Consider the following 19687-nt stretch of genomic DNA (forward strand, 5'->3'; position numbering starts at 1 on the left):
GGGAAATGGGAGGCTGGGAGGAGGCGGAAACTTTTTTTTTCTTATTCTCAATAAAAAAAAAAAAAGATTTTAAACTTTCAGATACTGTTCCAGGGCCATACCTGCCTGCCTGCCTGTTGCCATGCTCTGGGAGGTCATGATGTTTATGGACTAACCCAAATAAATACTTTCCCACTCATGGTGACTTATCAAAGCACTAAAAAGTAACTAAGGCAAGAGCAAAGAAAAATCTATTAAATTTAAATAGTTAAAATATTAAACTAAATAGAAAAACGGAAGAAAATTCTCTTAATCCCTCCCTTAGATAAGGAGCTATTGATGACTGACAGATGCTGGGAGGGACAGTCAGTTTTCTTAAGGGTGCAGCCTACAATAAGGTGTCTGGGCTCCACTATATGACCCTACATCCATGCACATAATGGAAACACTAAGTGGACTAAGTGGGCTTTGAAAAAAGAGCACAGAAATTTGGATGAAAAAAGTGGTGATAGAGTGAAAGGGCTGTAGATGGATTTATCAAATCACATTAAATACACAATATTAACAGGATTACTGATGCTACTGTACAGCGAACTAGTAAAGTGGTTCTTAACCTGTGCTAACTTTTGTTTGGTAGCAGCAGTTAAGTGCCTTACACTGGAGAGAGAGGTATATGCTGTCTTCAGTTTTTTCAGGATGTCGTCCCTCCTCCATAAAATAAAACAAAGTTAAAATCAAAAATTAAACTACTATATGTGACAAACAAAGGAAGTTCTAACATATAATTAGGTTCTTAAAATGTGGATCTAATAAAATCCAAATATTTTGGTAGGGCATAGTTGTAGACATCTATTAATTCTAGTAGTTGGGAAGCCAGAAAAGGAGGAATGAAGTTTAAGGCCAATCTGGGCTACATAGAAGGGCTTTGCCTTAAAAGGAAAAAGAAAAAAAAAAAAAAAGAATTAAATGGGGGGGGAGGGGTGAGTGAGTAAAGCCAGATACAGACAATATGGAATCAAAATCTAATTCAGTCAACAATGTTGTCCCCAGGCCATCAGTAACAGTATCACACAGAAACTTATTCAAATTAACAATGTTTGGTCCCAGCTTAAATATACTGAATGAAAAACCCCACACCTGGGTCAAAGATGACTTGGATACATGCTGCTTTTGAGAATCACATTTCTATGGTTTTAGGGGTATTTTCCTATATTGATAAAATGATCTAGAAAACTCTAGACTGACAGGATATCCATGGTTTAGCATCAGAGAAAAACAATAAGCCAGCTAAAGGGTATGCTTCACCTACATTTCTATCAGGGCACAAAGTTCCTGTCTTTCTTATGTGGTTATATGCTGAGCCTAGGCCCTTAATATGAAAAACAAGTAATGCTAAAACTTAAATATAATAAGAAAAGCTAACATTTTTATGTAAGGAAACTTGCTACTAAGTCAGAGGCTTGAAGAATACAAAAGAAATATCTTCTCTTTAAAAGTTAATTGTACCATTGGGGTCTGTGTCACTTACTGCCCATAGGCTACGATTTTAACTCCTCTAGAGTAACAAGTGGTAGGAAAGATGAGCATCTGCTATTTGGACCCCGGGATTTGAGTTGATGGGGATTTTAGAGGTTTGGTGTTATTCTGTCATCTTGGGGAATTTATGGTTTGTTTCCCCCTATTGTTACAACAACCAAGATTCGACTCTGCATAAACCAAAACTCTTTAGACTATAACTCTAGTAAAACACAACAAAAAACAGCAAAGTTAAATTCCTGTTTTTCTGTACCCAGTCAAATGTTGCATTTCTTGTTCTTATGCATATTTCTAAGAGAAGAGGTTCAATTTAAGTGTTTCACTGAAGGCATAAGATCTTACCTAGGACCTCTGGTGGCTCTGATTGGAGGCCTTCTGGCTGCTGGCCTTGAAGCACATTCAACAAGGCTTGGAGGCTCCTCAAACACAGGGATGGATGAGAAAATCGAGTCTCCTTGATCAGTTCAAAGACTTCACAAAGCCCAACCTCAATGATCTGTTTAATATAAAAATAAAATTACACTTCCTAACATGTAAGTGAATGATACTTTCTATAGTCTAGTTTTTGCAAGTTTATCTCAACACCAAATAAAGAGTTATATTTAAATGGAAAAACAAAAAAAGCACTTGTTTCCTGATTTAACATGAAAATCATGTAGCTATATACAAAGCAAGAATTAGTGACATTACTTAAATATTGGTTTGGACACAGTGAAGTCATAGCAAGACATAGTGAAACACCTTGTAAACTGGAACTATGGAACACGTGGCATTCACACAGAAGAAATAGGCTCTGTTAATTTAAAATACATTTGGTTATATGCAACTAGTTTTGTTACAGTACTTAGAGCCAAATATAAAGACAACATAAGACATACAGCAAAGGTGACTTTTAAAACTAATTTCATCTCAATCCTTCCCATGATGGTATAGTTGCAAAATTATTACTTACAGGCAGTATTCCCTTCCTTTGGGCATGATGATCATGAAAGGAACTGGAAGGCTATTCAGCAAAAATATCACTTGATATTTTAGTTTAATGATAATAGACCTCAATGGGACAAGAAATCCCTGACCCTCTTTAGCAAAAGGAGTGTAAATCTTTAGTTATAGATTATAAGAGAAAAGTTACAATGAGCTGCCAAGGTAACTTTGGAAGATTAATAAAACACTAGACAATAAAATCCTATTTCTTAGCCAACATATTTTGAGAACCATATATAACTTGAGGATGTGGTAAATTATGTGCATGCAGAGGGACATTAAGAATTAAAATAAGACAAAGTCATAGAAACTCCTCAAACAATAATTCTATGCCCAAAACAATAAGATAATATTCTTTCTGATGGGCTTTTACATTAATGTATACATTGCATAGATGCACCATTCTAAACCCTTGTTTATTGCAGCTCACTAGAAGACTTGAGATAGACTGGGCCCTGTTTTCTGAGAGCTTGTAATCTAAGTGGGTAAGTGAGCTGTGCACATAACCCTGACCAACACCAACTTCTGTTACAGGATTTATACATTTATGCTGTAAGAATTCCTACCTCCAGTAGCCTTTAAGTTACCCGTCCCCTTGGGAGTGGCCTCTTTTACTGTATATGCCAATGTAAAGCTCGCGCCTGGCCTCTTTTCTAGCTGCTGGATTCGGTTGCTGTTCCCTGTTCCAGCAGAGGATTGTGATCTGTGAGTCTACCACTAAATAAATAACCTTTTATTATACTCAATTCTGAGCTAGTGTGGGATTTCTTTTTTAGCGTCCTTCTTCATGTTTAGTACAACTGACAACATGTATTTTCATTTTCTAACTAAACTGTATCCAACTATGGACAGGAACATCTGTGCTTAGCTCAGTGCTGAGCAAATATGGAGATACAATTATTATTCATCTAACTACTCACCTGTGTGCAAAAAATTACTGTAATTCAGAAACAGTTAGGTTTTTTTCAGACAATGATGAAATCGCAGACAAATCCCAAAGTTCTGTCATTTGTAAGGTTTCTTTAGGGCATAAATACAACTAAGAAGTCAAAGTAAGTAATAGGATTGTCTTTACAGAAGTTATCTAAAATCCTAGTCTTGACTATAGTTAAATTTACCCAAGTTTATGCAGAGAATTTCAACTCATTAAGCACTTCTATAATTTTTTTATCTGTTTTAGTTTATTTTGCTGGAATGGACTAGAAAACAAAAAGATGATTTCCATGTGCCTATATAATTAGAGAAAATCAAAGTGTGCATCTCTTTTCTCAAGCAATAGAAGACTACAATATTCTATTACAATTAATTATATTAACTTATAATATAAACTTACTCTATTAACAATTACGGTTAAGACATTTTATAATTTTCATAATTCAAGGATTCTTTGGAGTTGAAATTAAGGGATGGGAATCATTTATATGATGTTTCCTCATTGAAATAAAGAAGTTTTAGAACCATATAATTTTCTAGTGGGATTCCTGTTTCCTATCTCAGCATGCTTAAAGCTAGTTTAGCTGCATATTTATTTAAAAATACACTCTTAGGTTGACTAGTGTGTTTAGTTCTTAAATAAGTAAATTCGTTCTGAATTTGTAGGCAGTCGTGCATTAGGTTGTAGAAAAAAAGGGTTGAGATATGCTCCCTTTCCTCAAGGAAGTATTCTCTAGTACAGACAACAAACAAATCAATCAGTACGTTTTCTAATGCCGTGAAAATTACAGAATGTGCTAGATACAGTACACTGCATGGGTAAAGACACAGCACTGGGGTAAGGGCTTTATGTGTCAGCTCATTCAGTTGTCTTCTGAGTAAAACCTACTCAAGAGTTTAAGTAAAAAGACAACCATCAGACTATAAGTTACTCAGATGTTCCTCAGGCAAATTAACTGAAGGGGTGAAGAGAGAGGCAGGCAATTGTTGCACTTTTAAGAAGTGTTGATGATGGCTGGGAATGCTGTGTGACAATACCTTTATATAAGTATTGTTTTAGAAGCAGAATTGATAAGAATTAGTTGCATAGCTGTGAAAAAAAAAATACCCCAGGAAAAATTTGAAGGAATTTATTTTGTTTCATGGCTTCAGACGGTTCGGTCCATGATTGGTTGGCTCCATACGCTGGAGTAGAATATAGTACTGAAAGCATGTAAAGGACATATCTGTTCACCCATGAAGAGGAGGTAGCCTCCAGTGACCCCCTTCCTCCAGGTGAACTCCACCTCCTACAGTTTGCAGAAACTTCCCCAATAGTACAGTAAGGCTTTCATTATAGGATCACATTGAGTTTCTGGAAGTTCTACTTCCTTGCTAAATTACAGGATACATAGGGAAGTTTGGCCCTAACCTGACACTTCTAACTACAGTTCTCATTAACTGAAGACTTGATATAAACTGGGTACTGTTCTCTTAAGCACTCAACATCATTAACTCACTTAATCCTAACTGCAACCCTATGAGGTATATAATACTCTCAATTTATAAATAATAAAGCAGAGACACCCAGTTACTTAGTATTAAATAGCTAGCAATTTTAATAGTGTTTCAGCTTAATTAATTTGGCTTAATAACTGTGGTTTTTAATCATTATTCCCTGTTTCCAGAAAACAAGTATATATGGTGGATTTATTACTTCAGGATTTTTTTAAAGGTTTCCTTTAAACCCTGTAAATTATGCTATGAAAATGTACAAAATGTCTGTGTCTTTCTCCATTGCTCACTTATTCTAATGTTTTAAAACAGCCTAATAATATATTTTTCCTAATTGTGTAATATTTTCTAATCTAGCTGTTGGTATATTATTCAACATCTGTATTCTCATATGAAAGATTTCTCTAAACTTTTGATTTCACTCCCAATATTGAATTTAATCACCATGGTTACCACGATGCAGTGTGATCTTCCCCCAATAGCGTATACTACACAAAGTCTCTGGGGGTTATCCTACTTTTTTTTATAAAGCCTCCCTAACTAAGCAGAAGAAATCACAATTAAGAGACCATGGTCTACGCCTTCAGGAGGGAAAAGATAATGCATATTCATTTTCGGTTATAAGAAGATGCTGGGAGAGCAATTACAGTTAAAGACACCAGGGAAAAGGAAAAAAGAAAGACACAAAGACATTCTAAGAAGGCTGGTCAAGAAGTAAGGAAGGTCACAGAGCCTTCACTCTTATGAAACAGAAAGCAAGTCATCTGCTGACTAGGGGGTGATGAACTCAACGGCACAGTCAAGAACAATGCATACTTAGGAAAAGTCACCACAAATCATGCCAGCCCGGGACACGAGCTCCACCTGTCCTGATAGCTCACGTAAGGCATTCCATGCAAAAACTAGTTAAAAAGATACCTTATGTACTGGTGTGGGAACGTAAATAAGTTTTCAGGACAGTTTTAAAGCACAAATGTAATAGTGTATGGATATTTTTTGATAAAATAATCACTTTTAAGTTACTTTATAAGAAAGTAATACACATGAATCACACATTGAGGTATCATGTTAAAATGTTTGAATTTTCCCCCTTTGTTAGGAACACTATCGTAACTCTGAGGCTGATGACGTGACTCATGGACAGCAATGATGTTGGATTACAAGAGACTGGATTTGATCCTCATCATTATAAAAGAAGAAAACAAAAATAAAAGAGAGGGAGAGAAGGATGGAAGAAAAGAAAGACTGCATCTTTTATACTGAATATAAACACACACACACATCATGTGTGATAAAATTAGTCATAAAGTAAACCAATACTCAGTACAAAGTACATTAAGAATAGTTTGTTCAGCTAAACTATGAAATAGTCTACATGTTTCTGGTAATAGGAAACAACAACAGAACAGTATGGACTGAACTATTTCTCATCTGATTTTTCCCGTAGGTCAGGTGAGCAGAATAGCAAGAGTGCAGTTACAAGATTAAACAGACTTAAGAAAAGAAAGCTTTGAACTTAGCTGCTGCTAAGGAACCTTCCAGTTCTCATTTCAAGAAAAACTTAAATATATGCCTGTTTCTAGGGCTTGCTCTCAATGTACACCTCTAGCTCTTGGTTTGCAACAGATTGTACCTTCCTTTTATGCTCATCAAATTGGGAGGTCACCAGCTCAGCGCTCCTCTTCTATCTGCCACTATTCCATGCTCCACACAAGTTTAGCCATGCAACTGCTTTTGTACACTAACAGCCCTTAGCAAGCCACAACACACTAACCTCACTGAGTGCTTACCATGGAAATCTCACTGAGTCACCAGTTACCAACTTTGTGAGCTAGTTTACAAGTCCCACAGAGCTTTCCTGGACTACCTCAATCCTATTTTTATCTATAAGCCATGTTATTTTTAGAAATACAATTTTAGAAAAAGCAAGGGATCTCAGGAACGTATGTATATGTATAATAACCAGAACACTTGTATGTAATGGATCTAAATCGAATTCAGTGCTTACCTTTGGCAGCTTGATAGGGGGCTCTTTGGATTCCTCTTCCTCATCACTGTCTGATTCTCCACTCTGTACAGAGTTCTTGGATGCAGCTGCCAATGATGTTTCCTTTTTCTGCCATTCCAAAACGCAATGTCGTACATTACAGTAAATATTGAAGGCAGAGGGATTGCTATGAAGTTTGATATCTGGTATAATTACTGTATTCTCCAAGTTTTCAGACTGAAATATAAAAAAGAACATTTCTGCTCAACATTTTTTTCAGATATCATTTCATTGTAAATAAAAATGTATAGACAGATTAAACTGACTTTTATATCTTGCATAAATAAAACAAATTTTCTTTAATAAAAATAATTATATTTAAAGTACCAAAATATATAGTCTGAAAATGACTTCCTTCTTCTATAAAGAATTTGAATGACAGGTGGTGGTGGCACATACCTTCAATCCCAGCACTCGGGAGGCAGAGGCAGGCAGATCTCTGTGAGTTCAAGGCCAGCCTGGTCTACAAGAGCTAGTTCCAAGACAGGTTTCAAGGCTACAGAGAAACCCTGTCTCGAAAAACCAAAAAAACAAAAATCAAACAAAAAAGAATTGGGAAAGGGCAAAAGATAATATCTCTCTAAACATGAAATATGTTAAAGTTAAATCAGTATGTAACTTGGGAAGGTCATTTTCAAACTACTAAAAAAATCAAACAATTATATTAACAATATATTGAAAGTAATACATGCCAGGTATTTAACCCAGAAACAATGTTGATATGATAAAAATGTAGTGTAATAAAGTAGTAAACTTAAGATACAATAAAAATTATAAAAAAATTNTTTAAAGGCACAGCAAAGTAGTAACGGAAAAGGTATTTTTCTCAACTAGACAAAGGGTAACTATGACATACAGATAGGGAAACAGACTAATTGCCTTGCTCCCAAGATTGTAAACACAGCAAACACTCTCGGGAATTCAAGTCAGTGTTGTTATTTTCTAATGCAATAACCTGATAAAAATGGCTAAGAAGAAAAGAATCTTTTAGCAATGTCTTTATTTCCTGAGCCATGTAGACAATTTTCAAAAAACATCTCCTAGAAATAATACTCAGGTGTAGCAAAATAACAGTATACAAAGTATAAAATAAGCAACATCCATATATGAAGAATGAACAAAAGTACTGTTGGGGGCTGGTGAGTAAGTTGGCTCAGTGATTAAGAGCACTTTCTGCTTTTGTAGAGGACCTGGGTTTGATTTCCAGCACCCACATATATACCTGCAGGCAAACACTAATCCACACAAAATAATAAAATAAACAAAATTTAAACAAAATTAATGCCATTTTAAAAAGAATATACCTGAAGTTTCTGATGAGAAAAACATCTCTATTTACAAAAGACTAGTAAGTATCAGAATGTATACAGTAGTCTCAAAACTCAACAGTAAAACAAAAGAGAGTTCAATAAGTAAATCGTGAATGAAGATGAATAGATATAACACTGAAGACACAGAAGAAGTTTATAAATACAGCGTCAATGTCATTAGACCTTAGGCAAGAAGTAAATGAAAATGAGATATAGTACAAGCTATCGGAATCTCTAAAATCGAGCCAGCTAGCAGGTAAGAGTCTTGCTGGCTGGCTGCTCCACCACTGTTTCTAACCCTTGGACACTGTAACCTACAGACTCACTCTGTCACCCAAACCCACTGAACCTTTCACCCTCCCCATGGCCAAACATCCCCCACAAGAGCAGCAGTACCTAGAGACACAAGCCCCACCTGCACCAATTAGAAGAAAAGATGGGTAGACAACAGTGCAAAAAATATGTTCAACAACATCAAGACCAATATGGCAACCACCAGAACCTAGTGGCTCAGCAACAGCAAGACCTGAACATCCCAATGCAAATGAAGCAGAAGGTAACGACCTTTAAGATAGCTTTATGAAGATGAAGAGGTCTTTAAAGAAAAAATGAGAAATTCTTTTAAAGAAATTGAGAAAAAGACAAACAAAAAATGGGAAGAAATCAATAAATCCCTTAAAGAAGGTCAAGAAAAACAATCAAACAGGTGAAGGAAACAGTTCAAAACTTGAAAATTGAAATTGAGGTAACAAAGAAATCAAAAACCAAGGGAATTCTAGAAATGGAAAATCTGAGTAAGCAAATAGGAACTACAGATGCAAGCATAACCAACAGAGGTAAGAGAATCTCACATGTTGAGGATATGATAGAGGAAATAGATCCATCATTTAAAAAATGGTAAATTCAATAAATTCTTAACACAAAACATCTAAGAAATCTGGGACACCATGAAAAGACCAAACCTAAGAATATGTCTAGAAGAAGAAATCCAACTCAAAGGCACAGAAGGAGAGGAGGGGAGAAACTGATTGGTATATAAAATAAATGAAAAAAAAACAAATGTTATTTAAATAAAAATAAAAGAATCTCTAGAATTACCAATAGCATCAACTTTGAAAAGTGGGAAAAGACACATGCAATTACAATGCTAGTCAGTAAATAATAATGATATGGCCACTCTGGGAAAAAAAAAATGCATCTCTTACAAAACTAAACATGTACCTATAAAGTAATCCAGTCATTTCATTTGTCAGCAAACAAGAATAAAAACAAACAAAAAACTTATGTTCACACAGAAACCAGCAAGTCAATTTTTATAGATTTATTCAAAATTAGCTCCAAACTAAAAATTACCCAGATGTCTTTTTCCTGAATGGAAAAATCAGCAATAGAAGAGAAATGAAGTATTAATATGTGTGACAAGTTGAATGAACTCAAAGAAATTACATCAATTTTTTTTTAAAAAAACAAAACTCAATTCTGTAAGTTTATATATTAGCACATTAAAGTAATATTCTTGAAATAGTAAGACTTTGCAAGGAAGAACAGATCTGTAGCTGTCAGAAGCCAAAAAGATGGTGACATGTACAGCTATAATGAACAGCAAAAGGGACTCCTAGGATGGAACTGTTCTGTATCCTAGTCATGGTAACATGATTGAAGAATCGTATATTATTAAAATAACAAATTTCACCAAGCCTATAGATTCAATGTAACACCAATAAAATTATTAAGATTTTTAATAAAAGAAATTAACAAGGATCACCGTAATAGTTACACAGAAATATAAAGGACAAAAAGCAGCTGTTTTAGCCAAACTACCACATAATCGACTTATGAATGGAAGGGGTTTGCTTTGATTCACAGTTGTCAAGTTCTGTTCTATGAGCATCTACTCCCCTTGCTTTTGGACCAGTGGCAAGGCTGTGGACCATGGCAGTGCATGGCAGCTTGACCCATGATTGGAGCCAAAACATTAAAGATAATGAAGCCAAGGCCCCATAATACACTTGAATGGGCAGATCTCTAAGGACCTCTCAGTAATATTCACTTCTCAAAAGTTCTACCGCTGTCTAAGAGTGTCAACCTGGGGATCAAGTCTCTTTGAGGTTGGGGGTGTGGTATTTAACATCTGGAAATAGCTACAGAAATTTTAGAAAAAAGAAAAAATCTTAGAAAACATACTACTACTCGATTTAAGACTTAGAAAATAAAGCTAGATATGGTATCAACAGAAAGACACACATGTAGATCAACTAAACAAAACAGATTCCAAAATTATACCCAAAATAAATATGGTTAACTGGCTCTTTTACAAGATAACTCAATGGGAAAACTAAATAAATAAAACCATTTTAACAAGTGAAAGCAGATCAATTAGATAATATTGAGAAAAATGAAGGTTAACACTTAAAATAAAAATTAACTAGAAACAGATAATATGCCTAAAGGTATCAGATAAAACTGTAAATCTTTGGATAAACTCTAAAAAATATAATTTCTACAACTTTAATGTAGACCAACACTTTTAGGGAATAACATATGAATCATATAAAGAATATACTAATCTACTGGGTTAATAAAATACTTTTCTTCTAAAGCTTCATTTTTAAAAAAAAGCAAGTAAAGTCTCATCTTCAGGTATAAAAAAAACAGATAAGCTAACTCACTTATCTCTCCACCCCTCCAAATCCTACTCCCCATTCTTGCCCCAAGCACTACAACAGAATACCAGGTACAATCTTCCTTTCCCTTGCCCACATCTCCTGTGGATCCCACAGTCTATCACGTTCTAACCTCCCTACTCCCACTTAGTTACTTCATCCCAACCCCCAACTGTAGCAGGCACTCCCTTCTAACTAACAGGCCACACCTGTCAGAAAACAAGGCAGGCTGACAAAGACCTCTTTTCTCCCCGTTCCCTCAGATCCAATCTCATCCTCAAGTGTAGTAGGAAACCCACTGCCCTTTCCTCTCCCCAGGAAATCACAAAGACTTTCTCCCAACTCATCCCAGCCTCCAACACCAGTAGGCATTCCCTGACAACACAATAGCAGAGCAGGCCAGCAACACAGTCAACACACTTCAAGTGAAGAAACACAAACTAAGGAACAAAACATACTGTAGGACCCAGTCATGACAAGCTCAATAGAGGCCTGAGTCTCAGTAGTTTTACCTAAGGTAATACCTGGTTGCAAGAAAGACCATGAACTGAGACTACAAAGGCACCACCCAGGAACAGACCATCCAAAAGAAATTCCTAGCATTTCAACCATTGTAGATAGGATCACCTGCCAGCACAGGTCCGTGGCTTTTCACCAGGACACCCCACCCTGCTAATGTAACTATTGGGTTTGGCCTTTAAATAATGCCCTCTAGAAGGGCAGGATACCTCCTCTTGCTGCTGCACTGATGAGGCTCCTGCCAGCTTGCAATGTGCACCTAATAAACCTTGCTTTTGCATTTTGGTAAGTCGGTCTCTCTGGTAGTCTTTTGGGATCCCCACAAACTGGGCATAACACACACCCAACAAAGCCAAGCTCAGAAATCAGTACCTTGACCTAGTATCATCCCCAAACCAGATGTAAGCATAAAAAGACAACCAGTAACAGACAGGGCTGGAGTCTAGCTATTCTACCACAGCAGGTCCTAAATATTCCAACACAGGAGAAGCACAAGAAAAAGACCTTAAAACCAACTACATGAGGATAATAGAGGTCCTTAAAGAGAAAATTAACAAATCCCTTAAAGAAATCCAAGAGAATAAAAATTAAAAATTAGACAAAATTAATAAATCCCTTAAAGAAAGCCAAGGAAACACAAACAGGTGAAAGAGACAAAACTGTTCAAGATCTAAAAATGGAAATAGAAACAATAAAGAAAATACTAACTAACTCTGGAAACTCTGGAACTCTGGAAATAAAAAAATTTAGAAATTTAACAGGAACTACAGAGGCAAGCTTCACCTACAGAACACAAGAGGTGGAAGAAGACAGACTCTCAGGCATTGAAGTTACTGTTATGATACAGCATGAGTTGGGATCATGGCGGGTCCCAGGGTGGGTTACGACCACAGAAGGTGACAGAATATGCCCTGCTAACAGAGTTTGGGTACAGAGTTTATTGAGAAGAGGGCATTGAAAGGAGGTTAGGGGGAGGGACAGAAGAGAGATAGAAAGAGAGGAGGAAAGAATGGCAGAAAAGGAAAGTGGGCGGAGCTTGTCTCTTAAAGGGACAGGGTACTGTCTGTTATGTAGGCAGGTATAACACAGGGCGCAGTCCCAGGGTGTGCCTAGATATTAACAGCTACAAAAGAAGAAAAGGATATGTTGGTCAAAAAAAGTGTTAAATCTAAAGAAAATTCCTGACACAAAACATCCAGAAAATCAGAGATACTAAGAAAACGCCAAACCTAAGAATGACAGGAATAGAAGAAGAAGAATGCAGCTCAAAGGTCCAGAAAATATTTTCAACAAAATCAGAAGAAAATGTTCCTAACCTAAAGAAGGAGGTGCCTTTAGAGGTGAAAGAAGCTTTCAGAACACCAAATAGACTGGACCAGGAAAGAAAAGTCCCCTTGCCACATAATAATCAGGACACTAAACATATAGAACAAAGTAAGAATATTAAAAGTTGTAGAGGAACAAAAACCAAGTAACATATAAAGGCAAACCTATTGGAATTATACCTGACTTCTTAATGGAGATTTTAAAAGCCAGAAGGGCCTAGACAGATGTACTACAGACAGTAAGAGACTGTAGATGCCAGACCAGACTACTACGCCCAGCAAATCTTTCAGTTGTCATAGATGGAAAAAAATAAACTATTTCATGACAAAGTTAAATTCAAATAGTATCTGTCTATAAATCCAGTCCTACAGACAGTGCTAGAAAAAAACTAAGGAGGCTAATCACATCCATGAAAATGCAGGAATTAAGTAGTTTCACAGCAGCAATATCAAAAGAAGAGAAACACCACACACACACACACACACACGCGCTACCACCACTATCAACAATAACAAAATAACAGGAATCAACAATTATTGGTCACTGATACTAATCAATATACACAATCATAATTCCCCCAAAAAAGACACAGACTAGCAGAATAGATGGGAAAACAGAACCCATCCTTCTAATGCATACAAGTAACATACTTCAACAGTATAGATAGTACCTCAGAATTAAGGGTTGGAATAAGATATTCCAAGCAAGCCGGTGCAACAATTTTATTATCTTATGAAATAGATTTCTGATGTAGGATTCCCCTCTGTATGTTGTGAATATATTTTATTACCATTGGTTAATGAATAAAGCTGTTTCAGCTAATGGATTAGTAGAGTACAGTCAGGCAAAAAAAAAATCTGAACAGAGATATAGAGAGATAGTAGGCAGAGTCAAGGAAGACACCATGTAGCTGCCAAAGGAACCTTTACAAGTAAGTAAGCCACAGCCTCGTGGCAATACACAGACTAATAGAAAGCAGTTAATTTAAGATATAAGTGTTAGTTAATAATAAGCCTGAGCTAATAGGTCAAACAGTATTGTAATTAATATAGTTTCTGTGTGATTATTCGGCTCTGGGTAGCCAGCAAAGCAAGTGCAGACTTCTCCGCCTACAGACTTAAAACCAAAACCAATCAGAAGAGATAGTGAAAGACACGACATACTCATCATCATCATCAACAACAAAATCTACCAAGACATCATTTCAACTCTTAACACCTACAACTCAAACACAAGGGCACCCAAGTTTGTAAAAGAAACACTACTACATCTTGAATCACATACTGACCATCACACAGTGATAGTGGGACCACTTCGATACCTCACTCTCCCCAATAGACAAAGTCATCTGGACATCTAAATAAAGAAATGTTGGAGCTAAAAGACATTACAAAAAAAAAAAATGAACCTAACAGATGTTTCCAGAACAGTGTGCCCCAATACAAAAGAATAGACTTTCTTCTCTGCGCCTCATAAAACTTTCTTCAAAACTGACCACATACTTGGACACAATGCAAGTCTCAACAGAGAAAAAAAAAAATTGAAATAACATCCTGCATCCTATCAGACACCACAGATTAAAGTAGATATCAACAAAAGAAACAACAGGAGGCTTACAAATTCATGAAGACTGAAAAATTCTCTACTGAATGAAAAATGGGTCAAGACAGATCTAAAAATATTAAAGATTTCCTAGAATTCAATAAAAATGAATACACATCATACCCAAACTTATGGGAAACAATGAAAGCGGTGCTAACAGGAAAGTTGATAGCAGTAAGTGTCTACCAAAAAATCTGGTAATCTCATGCTAGCAACTAAATAGCACACCTGAATGCTCTATAACAAAAAGACGTAAGCATGCCCAAGAGGAGTAGAGGTCAAGAAATAATCAACTGAGGGCTCAAATCAATAAAATAGAAATAAAAAAATACAAAGAATCAATGAAACAAAGTTGCTCTTTGGAAAAAAAGACAGAGAGAATATACCAACTAACAAAAGTTAAATCAAGGTAAGGAAAAAATTTTAACAGACCTATAATCCCTAGCAAAATAGAAGAAGTCATTAAAAGTCTTCCAACCAAAATAAGCCACCTAGCACCAAATGATTTTAGTGAAGAATTCTACCAGACTTTCAAATATTAGTTAACACCAATATTCCCCAAATTTTTCCATAAAATAGAAACAGAAGGAACACTATCAAATCATTTTATGAGGCCAGTTACCCTGAAACCCAAACCACATAAAGACCCAACAAGAAAACAGAATTACCGACCAATTTCTTTCATGAACATTGATGTAAAAATACTCTTTAAATTTTTTCCTTACCTTGATTTAACTTTGAAGTAATACCTATCCAGAAAATTATCCCTTTCTTTTAGATTTTACATTTTGGTGGAGTCTAAGTTTTTAAAGTACATCCTTATGATTTGGTGGATTTCCCTGGTATCTGTTGTTATGTCCCCCTTTTGGTTTCTGCTTTTGTTAGTTTGTATATTCTCTCTGTCTTTTAGTTTGAATAAGAATTTTTCTGTCTAATTTTTTTTTTCAAAGAGCAACTTTGTTTCATTGATTCTCACTAGCATCTTCATTCTAACCCAGTGAGATGGTCTGGATCATACAACTCTAAAATATCTTGTGTAGTGTTTGTTTTGTAAGATTTATTTATGTGTACGAGTGTTTTGCTGCATGTATGTGCCTACACCATGTGACTGCCTAGCACCTGGTGAGATCAGAAGAGGACATCAAATCTCCAAGAACTGGAGTTATTGGTGGTTGCTAGCTACCACATAAGTACTGGCACCTAAACCCCTTGAACTCACAGAGATCCGCCTGCCTCTGCCTCCAAAGCAAGTGATGGGATAAAAGGCTTTTGGTGTGGGGAGGTCCTTCTGTTTATGTGTTGCTTTCATTGTTTAAGGAATAAAGAACTGCTTTGAGCCTATAGTAGGGAAGAACAGAACTAGGAGGGAAAGGGTGGCCCTTCTTATTAAACAGACATCACACTGGGAAGCAGGTAGATTGGTGGTAACAGGCATAAAATTTTCAAAGAATGAATTCAAAAATACCTTTTAAAAGGATGCTTTGAAAACTTACTTTGGCACACATAACAATCATTTGCTAATTATACTCCTATTTTTAAATGTTTTCATTTTTGTCCCAATTGCTATGTCAACACGTTGCTAGCAACTTTACCTTGCTTCTTGTCTTTACTTTTGATTTGCTCTTCTGTTTTCGTTTCAATTTCTTCTTATTTAAAATTTTCTTATTCCTAAAAACAAAAGTGCAAACTATAAATATTTACATCAAGGCATACAAAACCAGTGAAAACAAATAATAGACACTTGCATGTTTCTTAGAGCTTCAATAAAGCAACGTACTCCAAATATGCATATAGAAACTAGTATTTAAGTAACTTTTAAGAAGACGGCATTTAAAGCCGGGCAGTGGTGATGCATGTACTTAATCCCAGCAATGGCAGTGGATCTCTGGGTTTGAGGCCAGCCTGGTAGCAGAGCGAGTTTCAGGACAGCCAGAATACACACAGAAACCCAATCTTTAAAAACCAAATAAAAAAAAAAAAGACAGGAAATACATATTAAACTAACAATTACAAAAAGGACGGTATAAAGCCTTTTCATAAAAGTGAAGCATTTAAGGCATAAAATGAAGTTTTAAAAAAAACTTTCTTTAGGGCCAACCAATGCTCATGGGGAGGCGGGGGTGGATGGAAATGGATGCCACTAAATCTGGTAAACTGAGTTCAATCTATGGAAGGCACAGAGTGGCAGGCTAGCTGTCTCTGAAATTCACATGTATGTGGTAGCACACTTGCACACACATGCACACATGTATATGTACACACATAGAAAGTAAATATAATTGTAAAAGAACAAACTTCATGATCCTGTCTCAAACATCTACTCAGGTGACTACAGAAATAAGGGCAATTTGTGATGGCTCCAAAGCTACAAAGAAACCCTGTCTCAAAAAAACAAAAATAAATGGATGGATGGATGGATGAATGGATAGATAGATAAGAAGATAGATAGATATATGACAGAAAAAAACTAAATTATGTAAGGTAACCATTGACAAAATTAAAGGACCAAAACTATTTTAATGCTATCTATAGTTAGTGTTGAAACAACAACAACAAAAAAAAAGAACACAGATGTATAAAATATCCAAACTACTGTCCACTCAAATTTAAGTAATTGACTATGGTGGCTAATACTGACTGTCAACTTAATTAGGTTCAAATATACACCTAAAAGAGCAGGATGAAACACCTGTGGAATATGGCTCGGAAGGTATTTCCAGAGACAATTAGATCCAAGGTGCTCTGACCTAACTTATGACTTAACCCACGGGTAGATTCAGTTTTTGAACAGAAGATTATCAGGTAGAACTATGGAAGAAAGCCTAGTTATCGGATGAAGGCCACTGTGGGGTGTGCCTTGGGGGGATAAATCTGGGCTTTGAGTTCTTCCAGTTACTCCTCTTTGCTTCCTTGCTGCTGCCCTTCTCTGGTGTGGGATCCCCTCTGTGCTGTGATTACCATTAACGAATAAAGAAACTGTTTTGGACCTATAGCAGGGCAGAATATAGGAAGGCGGGGAAAACTAAACTGAATGTTGGGAGAAAGAAGGGCGGAGTCTGAGAGAAGCCATGTAGCCCTCCAGAGACAGACATGCTGAAACTTTAGCCGGTAAGCCACAGCCACAAGGCGATACACAGATTAATAGAAATGGGTTAAATTAATATGTAAGAGTTAGCCAATAAGAAGCTAGAGCCATCAGGGCCAAGCAGTGATTTAATTAATACCGCTTCTGGGTTATTATATCAAGGTGAAGCAGCCAGGAACAAACTAGCGGCCTCCTTAGAAAACTTCTCCATGGTGTTTCTGCCTTGCCAGGGACCATGACTGAAACTTCAGAAACTGAGCCAGAATCAACCTCACCTGCCTACTCTGTGGAGGTGTCCATCACAGCTGCAACATCCTAACCTACAAGCTGTCTTTTCTAGAACTCTACATCTAAAATCATTACTCTTTTTAAGTGCAAAAGGCACAATTTCAGATTGTGAGCAAAAGAAAAAAACTTTCAACTAATTTTAAAGACAATACCAGTTGACATACTAATATATGGAAGATATTTCACAAGACCCCACCCAAAGAGGGAGAAATCAGTCTTCTCAAGGGACAAACCCGATAGGCTACCCAACCCCAGTGGTCAGCCCTACACACTACACACATACTTCTGAGTGGTACTAAACAGATTCAGTAGATTCCACATGCTCCTGTGAGTACATGCCCACACGCGCGTGTGTGTGTACATATACATAACAATACAAATTTTTAAAAGAGGTGATGGATTTGAGAGTGAAGGAAGGGGAACAGAGGAAGAGTTGGAAGGGGGAGTGTAGGAGCCAGCTTCTACAAGGTCAGCTAGGTTAGGCGCCACCTGTAGGAGCCAGCTCCTACACCATCAGCTAGGGTTCCTGGATAGGGGATCCTCGAGGCCAAAAAGAAAAGTCAAAAGAAACAGAAGACAGGAAAGAATCGGGAGGACTGTCTGGTCATGCTGGAGCAGCCAAACAGCCCCGAGTTTAATTCAGAGTTTGTTTATATACAAAAGCAGAACGAAGCACAGCACAGTCAGTCAGTTTCTAACCACAAGATTCCTGTCCTTGAGTGAGCAGCCTCCTCTCAAACACGTGCTTGCTACTCAGAAGCATCCTTACTTTCTATTTGATGTTCCTGAGGTTTGTTGTCAGCAGTATACTGTCTACTAGATAGAGTATTCTTTTCTCATTGGCTAAATCAGAAGTTTTTCACAGCCCTCAAGGTTAAAGGAAAAAAGTGAAGCAGGCAAGCTTAAACTCAAGTGACTTCGTTAAGTCAGAAATGACTCCAGATGGAAACTGAGTCACACATGGGCTCCCACAGGGGAGGGAAAAAGGAAAGGATGTAATTACAATACTTATGCATAAAAGACTCAAATAAATTAATTTTAAAAACCAAAATAATATAAAGAATGCATTTAGAATACTGGCAATAATATCTGAAAATTAAAATTAATTCTAGGCACTATGCTAATCAAATATAAAATATAAAAGCCATAAATAAAAATTTTGAATATTTTAACTAAATGACAAGAATACTAAAATGTTTGTAATGCAACTCAAGTGGTACTTGGATGAAAATTCAAAGATGTTCATACTAGAAAATAAGAATCTAAAGTAACTGACATAAGATTCAAAACTGGGGGGTGGGAGGGTAAAATTCAAAATGAAAGCAGTAAATGACAATTCTGAGGGAAAAGCCAATATAAAAGAAAACAAAAGTAATAGAAATAAAACCATCAAAAGCCGGTTCTTTGATATAAAGCAAAATTGGAAAATGGATGGCTAGAATAATCAAAAAAATAAATACTATCATAAATGAAAGAGGAATCATCACTATAGACATTAAAATAATAATAAGGGGAATACTAATAACTATATGCATAAGCTTGGTGACTGAGGTGAAAAACACATTCCGTGACAGACACAACTGGCCAGAATTTAGGCAACAAAACAGACATCCTTTAACTGTGGGATGATGTGAAGAGGATAAATCAATAACTTCGCAAACTTTCAAAAGCTCACTGGTGAATTTTATCAGCTTTTAAGAACGAAACTACAGCAATTCTGACCCCTTTAGAGGATAAAGCAGAAGGAATACTTCCTTGCTCATCTCATGAGGCCAGGATAACCCTAACAGTAAACTTGGCGTGGTAAAAAAGTTTTAGACAACTACAAACCAGCATCTTTATGAAGGCATATGCAAAAGAAAACCTCTAAATTTTATCAAATTGAATCCAGAAATGTATAAAAACATTCAGAACAACCGAA

General features: G+C 36.3%; 1 protein-coding gene and 1 long non-coding RNA gene across 16 annotated transcripts in view; one reads left to right on the forward strand and one right to left on the reverse strand.

The window, feature by feature from the left end:
* Positions 1 to 19687, forward strand: part of LOC126503159 (uncharacterized) — a 1076305-nt gene that overhangs the window by 1010639 nt on the left and 45979 nt on the right. The window lies entirely within an intron of this gene.
* Mycbp2 (MYC binding protein 2) overlaps positions 1 to 19687 on the reverse strand; it is a 214271-nt gene that overhangs the window by 180272 nt on the left and 14312 nt on the right. For all 14 annotated transcript variants that reach the window (XR_007592185.1, XM_050144671.1, XM_050144676.1 and 11 more), the window contains exons 2-4: positions 15986 to 16061; positions 6935 to 7150; positions 1858 to 2011 (exon numbers count right to left, since the gene is read on the reverse strand). Coding sequence is in view for 13 of the 14 variants with exons in the window: in XM_050144671.1 (XP_050000628.1) it covers positions 1858 to 2011; positions 6935 to 7150; positions 15986 to 16061 (446 nt within the window). In the remaining variant the exon portion in view is untranslated. The remainder of the gene's footprint in view (positions 1 to 1857; positions 2012 to 6934; positions 7151 to 15985; positions 16062 to 19687) is intronic.

This window comes from Alexandromys fortis, unplaced genomic scaffold (assembly GCF_014885135.2).
Source record: "Alexandromys fortis isolate MF-2015 unplaced genomic scaffold, M_Fortis_MF-2015_v1.1 scaffold_43, whole genome shotgun sequence".
Classification (NCBI taxonomy): domain Eukaryota; kingdom Metazoa; phylum Chordata; class Mammalia; order Rodentia; family Cricetidae; genus Alexandromys; species Alexandromys fortis.